Source organism: Grampus griseus (assembly GCF_964374135.1).
Source record: "Grampus griseus genome assembly, chromosome: 20".
NCBI lineage: Eukaryota > Metazoa > Chordata > Mammalia > Artiodactyla > Delphinidae > Grampus > Grampus griseus.
Window position 1 is genome coordinate 11,287,033 of NC_139014.1, and position 7,654 is coordinate 11,294,686.

At 60.5% G+C, this 7,654-nt stretch overlaps 1 protein-coding gene across 1 annotated transcript; it reads left to right on the forward strand.

Moving 5' to 3' along the window:
- Nucleotides 1-222: 222 nt before the first annotated feature.
- CHMP6 (charged multivesicular body protein 6) lies at nt 223-6,674 on the forward strand. Its single transcript, XM_082679120.1, has 8 exons — nt 223-344; nt 1,805-1,914; nt 2,066-2,153; nt 2,732-2,818; nt 3,616-3,681; nt 3,919-3,999; nt 5,035-5,089; nt 5,763-6,674. Exons 1-8 carry the CDS (start codon nt 279-281, stop codon nt 5,816-5,818), a joined length of 609 nt encoding a protein of 202 aa, XP_082535246.1. The 5' UTR covers nt 223-278; the 3' UTR covers nt 5,819-6,674.
- Nucleotides 6,675-7,654: the final 980 nt, after the last annotated feature.

Sequence of the window (7,654 nt, forward strand, 5' to 3'; positions counted from 1 at the left end):
GGGTCCCACCGTAGTGGGAGATGGAACTTTTAGTCTTGAAGTCCGCGCAGGTGAGGCATTCTGGAAATGCACGTGAACCACGCGATCCAGGGCCCCAGAACCCCGGCCGCTTCTCGGGGCGGGGCCTCCGTCTGCGGACAGCCGCGTTCCGCGTTCTGCGGTGCTTGGCCCCGCGCGGCCGCCGTAGCGGGGTGGGTTGGGTCCGAACTACGGGGGCCGCGACGTGCGGAGCCGACCGGGCTGGGCGGCGGGGCGCGGGCCGGGCCGCGCCGGCCGCCATGGGCAACCTGTTCGGCCGTAAGAAGCAGCAGAGCCGGGTCACGGAGCAGGACAAGGCCATCCTGGTAAGACGCCGGGCCCTGCAGGCGGGTGGACGCGAGCCGGGGACACCTGGGCCGGGCGGGAAAACCGAGGCACGGCTGCTACCGGCTGCGTTTCCGCTCTCGCCACGGGCTTCGGCCCCTCCGGCCGCCCAGCCCCACGCCGGGGCCGCAGCCCCAGAGCCCGTCTGGGGCGGTGAGCGGTGGGCTCCCGGTGGGGAGCGTGTCCGGGTCCGGTTCCCAGCGAGTCTGAGCGAATCCGGTCGCTGCGGGTGTAGGCGGTCCCAGCGCGGCGACTGAGCTGTGCCTCGGGTCTCGGGAGGCGGTGCCCGCGTTTCACTGTTTCCTGGTTGTACCTTGTCAGCGGGCAGGCTGGTCACGGGGTGGGAAGGCGGGCGCCTCTCACGGCAGCAGGGACAGGACGTGCGGCTGTCGCTGAGCCTGACCCACCGGCCATGGGTTGCGCTGGGGCAGACGGCTTCTAAAGAGAATGGAGCTGTGGAGGGAACTGGGGAGCGGCCGCTTGAGACAGACTGACCACGTCTACACTGGGGGCTAATTTCTCATCATGTTGAGTTTTAAAGAGGTGCACACCTTTGACCCAGTTAACTCACTCCCCATAACCGACCCTGAAGACATAGTCTTCTATCTGAGAAGTGCCTTGTGCTTGCAGGTGCTCACTGTAGCGTTACCTGAAATGATGAAATCTGGAAGAAATGTAAATGGCTTAAAATAGGGAAAGAGAGACTAAGGCTTGAAAATGGCCTTGTATCCTTTTTGGGACACTGGGGTCCTAGGTGATTGGCACGGTCACGTGAACCTCTCACCTCAGTGCACCATCTGTTGTCCACTCACGTATGGTGATAAGTGTCAAGAGCAGGGGAGCTGATGGCAAATGGCTGAAGTCCATAGAGGAGTGAAGCTGGGAGGGAAGGCCCCAGTCTCCAGCCATGGCTGGGCTGGGATGGTGGCACTCGGGTGACTGTCACCAGCGACTTCTGCGTCGTCTCTTCACCTTGGAGGTGCTGGCCACACTCCCTGACCAGCGCTCACACTCCTCGCTGATGGCGATGCCCTGCCATGATGGCGATGCCGCGCCATGACGGCGGTGAGAGCATGCCCTCCACCCCGGTGCTGAGGACGTTAGGACTGGCTCTCTGTCTGGGGTGGGGGAGATTTGTAGGATATTGAGCTGCATCCCTGGCCTCCACCTCCTAGATGCCAGTGGCATCCCCAGTGTGACAGCCAGGGATGTCTCCAGATAGTGTCCCACTTGCCCTGGGGGGCAAACTTGTCCCCATGGAGAACTCAGTTTCAGAGGATGTGCTTCCATTGGTGACAGTTGGGGCAGCCTGGCCTGTGGGGGGCCCTTCAGTGACCCCAGCAACCTCTGTACTGGCTCTCCTGGACACCGGGTAGCCCGGTGAGTGTCCAGCGTGCCCTGAGGGGGCTTGGTGTCAACACAAGGCCTGCTTTCCCGGCAGCAACTGAAGCAGCAGCGGGATAAGCTGAAGCAGTACCAGAAGAGGATCACCCAGCAGCTGGAGCGGGAGCGGGAGATTGCCCGGCAGCTCCTGCGCGACGGCAGGAAGGAGTGAGTGGGGCTGGGGGCCGGTCTTCGGGAGATGGGTTCTGTCCCCCATCGGCCTAGAGCAGAGGTGGGGTAGGCCAGGAGGCTGGTCAGTGCCAGGCCAGGGCAGCTGATGGCCATGGCTGCTGGGTCACTGCTTGGGTTCCCTCTGCAGACGGGCCAAGCTGCTGCTCAAGAAGAAGCGATACCGGGAGCAGCTCCTGGACAAAACAGAAAACCAGATCACCAGCCTGGAGACCATGGTAGGCCTAGTAGGGGTCGGGGGGTGTGGGCCATGGACCATGTAGGCACCAGAGTCCCCTCGGAGGACGGAAACCTATCATTTTCTTCTCCTGGACCTCTCAGCCCGCGGCTGTGGAATGGGTCAGGCCTGGAGGTGGAGGAGAATCTTTGATGGGAGCCTGACCGTCTTAAGGGGCTGCAGCAGGTTGGGTCTTGCAGGATGGTGGCTGGGGGACTAGGCCACTTATGGGTGGTGGAGTGGGCGGGGAGTCTGCCCCAGTGACTGAAGAGGTGTTGGGATCTGCAGGAGGCTCCCGAAATGATCCAGTTTCAGGACCCAGAGCTCTAGTTCTGCTCTTTTGCTAACAGAGCTGCTGGTTATAAGCAGTCTACTTTGCGGTTCCTCCCACGCCCTCTCAGTTCTGCCCAAGTGTTGGTCAGGGCAGCGGGAAAGGATAGAAGGAGGAGGAAGGCAGAGACAGTTTGCTCTGAGGCCCAGCAGTCTTTGTCAGTGATAGTGTGATCCTAACTCCCTTCCATGGGTCTGCATGAGGCGGCAGAGAAGGTGGGCCCCTGACCACATGGGTTTCTTCCTCAGGTCCAGAGTATTGAGTTCACCCAGATTGAAATGAAGGTGATCGAGGGGCTGCAGTTTGGAAATGAGTGTCTGAATAAGATGCACCAGGTAAGTCTTGCAGGACTGGGGAAAGAGAGGAAGGGCAGCCAGTGGAACAAGGAGAGGGTTAGTCCCTGAGGCCACACCTGCACGTAGGCCTTTGGGCATGAGGGAAAGCCAGTCACTACCGGGAGAGGGTGATGGGAGAGAGTGACAGTCTAGTGGTACAAAAAAAAATTGTACCGTGTCCAGAGATGTTAAAGTGACTAGAGGGACAGTCTGGTTTTAGTGGGGGGGGGGGGGGTGAACTAATCTGGAGGACTTCCCAGAGGAGGTGAACACAGCTTCATTTCAAGAAACAGCACAGAGGTGGATGGTGAAAGGAGAGGTGAGGCGCAGAGATGGCGTGCCCCGGCCCCCACCCCGTCTCATTCCTGATGAGTGGATGGCAGTGGGGCTGGGCAGAGAGCTGAGGTTACACTGCCTTTCTGACTGTCCAATGTGATGGTGACCAGTCAAGCAAAGGTGCCGCTTTGAACCCAAAAGAAATCAAGTCACCTGGCCAGAGAAAAATTGTTATACTTCTGACTACCGCTAGGGTTGGTTTGGGTGCCAGAAGGGCCAGCAGGGGTCCAAGGAGGTCAGTTGAGGCTTCTGAAAAGACTGTCTGACAGCTCCATGCCTCTGTGGACGGGCCCTGCCTGGGACAGAAATAACCAAAGATGTGTTATATCCCGCTTGGCGTGGCTTCATTTAAACAGGAACAGAGGGGCTAGGCCGTGCGCCCTGCCAATGCAGGTGGCCTTCGTGTAGGGGGTTCTGTTACGTGCTTCACTGACAAGGCTCAAAAACTTGTAACCGATCAGGTGATGTCCATAGAAGAGGTGGAGCGGATACTGGACGAGACGCAGGAGGCTGTGGAGTACCAGCGGGTAGGTGTTGCCGCACCACGGGGCCCGCCATCTGGCAGCCAGCGAGGACAGTGGCCAACTCGCTGAATGTCCTGCGCCACCCTCGAGGGCCAGGCCTTCCCACACCACGTGGGGGCTGCCTTCCTTCTTTCGAGTGAGAGGAGCCTTAAGCTGGGGCTGTCTCCTTCCTCCACGAGGGCCCACCTTTCCCCCACCCCAGCCCAGCCATGCTCCTCACCTCTGCTCCTCCTTTTGCAGCAAATAGATGAGCTGTTGGCAGGAAGCTTCACTCAGGAGGACGAAGATGCCATCCTGGAGGAGCTGGACGCAATCACTCAGGTAACAGTACCCCCGGCACTGACACAGGCCCAGGTGTAGGGACCCCCCCAGGAGGGCTCTGCTCACTGGCCTCGGCGAGCGACTGTGTCAGGTTTCACTTGAGCACACAGCCCTGGTTCTGCAGCTGGTTTTCTTCCCTAAAACAACTGGCATTTGTGCTAAACTGAGGTCCCTTCTCCCCATCCACCTGGCTGACTGCAGGGCAGGACTGGCCTGGAAAGAACATTTTGCAGGTTGTCCACCCAGGTGTTGCAGGCCTCAGAGTGAACCAGGTGCCAGGACAGAGCGGAATACCGACCCTCCTAGCTCCCTCAGCCCTTTCCTCCCCAGTGGGCAGTGTGTGGGTTTTAGATCAAATGGGGGCTTTTTCCCTCTTGTGGCCGGTCACTCGCTGTCACACACAGGGCCTCCATGTGTTGGCCCAGAGGCCTCTAACCAGGCAGCCATCACTTCAGGCCCTGAGTCTGTGTTTGCTCCCTGATGGAGGGCGTCTCCATCTCTGTGGGCCCCTGCCTAAGCAAGCCGAATTCACACCGTGCCCACCAGCCTGCCACCCCCAGCCATAAACCAGGCCAGGCAAGCAGGTCCTTAGCACTGCTGCTCGCTGCCTGGGGGCCCTGTGTGCACCTGCCTGCTGAACTACTTCCTCCCAAGGCCCGAGAGGTAGACCAGCACTCGCTGGAACAGCGGGTGCACCCAGGTACCACCACCTGAGGCAGAGGCGCCACTGGGGCCCCTGACCTGCATGGGTGCCTGTTTCAAAGCCCTTGTCTCAGACTCAGAATGGAACTTTGGGTTGGGAGCCCCTCAGGCTCTGGGCCGTTGGAAGCAGCCACCTTTTGTGGTCACTGTGCCCCCGGTGATATGAGTTGCAGAGATGCCAGAAGCCAGGGAGGATGCACCCTGGGCTTGCGTGCTGGAGGATTTGTGTCCTATGTAAATCCCGCTGAGAGCGTAAGTGAACAGGATGCTGTTCTCTCCAAGAGAAGGACAAGGTGATTGTATCTCACAGCCTTTATCCTCTGTTTCTTGCAGGAACAGATAGAGCTGCCAGAGGTTCCTTCAGAACCCCTTCCTGAAAAGATCCCAGGTACCCTCCTCGTTATGTCCTTTGGAGAACCGTGCGTTCTAGAGCAAAGCAAAATATCCTGGCCTCTGGGCCCTGCCCTTCCTGCCTGGTGAGGGTCGGGCCCCAACCCCCCTGCTTGGTGGGCGTGCTCGCTGGCACCAGCTCAGGCGGAGTGCGGGCCTCGCCCTGGGTTTGAGCCCAGGCTTCTGAGCAGTTTCGGTAACCTTGTAAGAGCCAGACCCCGTTCAGAGAGGCGAATCCCAAAGTTAGAGTCGGGAAAGGGCCAGTTGAGCTGTGCAGGCTCTTCTGGGTCCAGCCCAGGACCAGCCGTCCACTAAACGTCACTGGGACGACCTTCCCCGCGGCATCGCATAACACGCCTTCAGAAATTCTCTATCCGCCCGGACTCGTCTTTCGCGATTCCTCCTCAGTTCTCTCTGCTCCCTTGCTGCTGCTTGGCCTCCTTTCTGGGGTCCGTGGGTTAGGGGTGCACGTCCTGAGTGCTTGTGCCCAGTGCCTGCAGTTTGTCATCCCTCCCGGCTTCTGTGTGTAACTCGCCTTTCTCAGAGCTGTGCCCGTTCTTCCCAGAGCGCAAAGCCCTGACCTGGCTCCTTGCTGCCTCTTGTCCTTTTCGGGAAGTTCCCGCCTCTGGGGTCTTCTGTACGCGACAGCCATCTCTATGTTTCCTCCACAGAGAAAGTCCCCGTCAAGGCCAGGCCCCGACAGGCGGAAGTGGTGGCAGCCTCGTAACTTGTGTGGGACTCACGGGGATTCCAGAGGACTGGGGCCCACAGAGTTTGGGTGCGTGTCCGGCCCTGGCCGGGCTCCCAGGAGGCTGGCGCCGGGCCAGGTGGGCCGGGAGCTGACGGAGCAGCACAGCACACACAGGGCTCCTGATCAGGATGACTACGGAGCGTTTCCCTGGCGCTGCTGTCTTGCTCTCGTTTCTGGATTAAATGGCAACATTCAAACTCTCCGGCCAGACGCAGCTTCTGCAGCTGTGGTTCCCCTGGGCCACGGCCAGGCCCAACGCTCCTGGTGCTGGTCACACCTCCCGTCCCGGGTCGCGCGGCTCCACGGGCCAGTGTCTCCGCCACCCTGTCTTCTGTGGAAGGCACATCAGACCTGGCCTCCCCACCCTTCCCTTTCCCTTCTTCCTGCTGCTCCCATTAGCTGGCAGGGCTTTGGTTAAGGGGGCCCTCCCTTGGCCTGGCTCCCGGACGTGCCCAGTTTCCATGTAGACTTGGGGGTGGTAACCTCTCTGCTTCCACGTCGGCGTTTGTGGGTGGTGGACCAGGAGGGGTGCGTCCCTGCTGGATTTTGATGACTCTAGGAGGTCTGCCCACCCCATCACTCCTGGGGCCGTACAGAGGCCCAGTCCTGCTGACGGACATTCCAGGATAGCCGGCCGGTGTGGCTGCGGGTCCCCGAGCTGCCAGCTTCGAGCTGTTAGCAGCCAAGTGGAGACTGGGAAGGATGGAAGTGACTTCCCTAGTTCACGGTTCGTTTTGGAATTAGACAATCTCCCTGAGATTTCACTCCCAACAGGAAGACAAAGGGGACCCTCTTAGCCCCCCAGACAAGCCAGCCCCCTATTAAAGTTGACACCCACACAGCCTGCTGCCTTGTGGACTGGGGGCCGTGGAAGGGCGGGTTGGTGTGGTTCCTCCCTCAGGTCCCTGGAACACAGTCCCCTGACCCTCCCGGGGCACTTGGCACCTGGCTGGTCAGTGCCACACGGGCTGGGGCCTCAGGAGCCAGTGAGGTTCTAGCCCTGCCCGGCTGTGGGTGGAAGGCAGTCACCTGTGGGCACCTGCCTGCAGCAAGGTGCAGGGCGGTACTCTGGCCCCACCTCCCTTAGAAGGGGTGCTGGTGGTTTCTCATTTTTCAAGGGGTTTTGTGTGACTCCCGTGGCTGGTGGCTGGGAGGGCGTACAGTTTGGTGCCTCTGGGGTGTGGGGGTCTGGTTTGGAGTCCTGATGTCTAGGTAGGAAGCCAGATGCCCCAGGGAGCGAGCAGGCAACAGCAAGGACAGACAAGTGGATGTCCCACCTGAGGGGGGGCCTCCACACCCTCCACCCAGAGGGTATGGTGGGCTGTGGCCAAGTTGCCAGGTCTGGAGTTCTTCAAGAGGAGCTAGAAACCCAGGCTTTCAGCGGACAGTCTTGCTTTGTGTGAAAGCACCCTTACCAGGTGCATGCGCACCTCAGCCAGGAGGGGGCTCTGTGCCAGCTGATTTGGGGGATTTTGCCAGAAGCCGACCTTTCCAGCGCCACTCTGGCTGCTGGGCCCCACCCCAGTCCTAGGGGCAGTTCTGATTGAGGAGGGGAAGGAGGTCCTGCCTCTCCTGCCTGTGAGTGACCCGTCCCTCTGCAGCAGTGGGTCCCAGGCCGGGGGAGGGAGGGGCAGCCTCTCCGGACCCCACAAGCAGGGTGGACACCTCCCCTTTCCCTCTGCCTCCCAGGACCCAGAGCTTGGGGCGGCCTGGGAAGCTGCCCATGGCAGTGCCCTGCCTCGTCTCTTAAACAGTTTCACCACTGGGAGCTGTGTGGTGGGCTGTGGGGCACCAACCCCCGGCCCTGGTGAG

Bases quoted from the DNA above. Each gene is read 5' to 3' on its own strand.
- CHMP6 (XM_082679120.1), top strand. From the start codon at position 279: ATGGGCAACCTGTTCGGCCGTAAGAAGCAGCAGAGCCGGGTCACGGAG. The intron at 1,915-2,065 runs GTGAGTGGGGCT...TTCCCTCTGCAG, and splicing joins CTGCGCGACGGCAGGAAGGA to ACGGGCCAAGCTGCTGCTCA. The intron at 5,090-5,762 runs GTACCCTCCTCG...TTTCCTCCACAG, and splicing joins CCTTCCTGAAAAGATCCCAG to AGAAAGTCCCCGTCAAGGCC.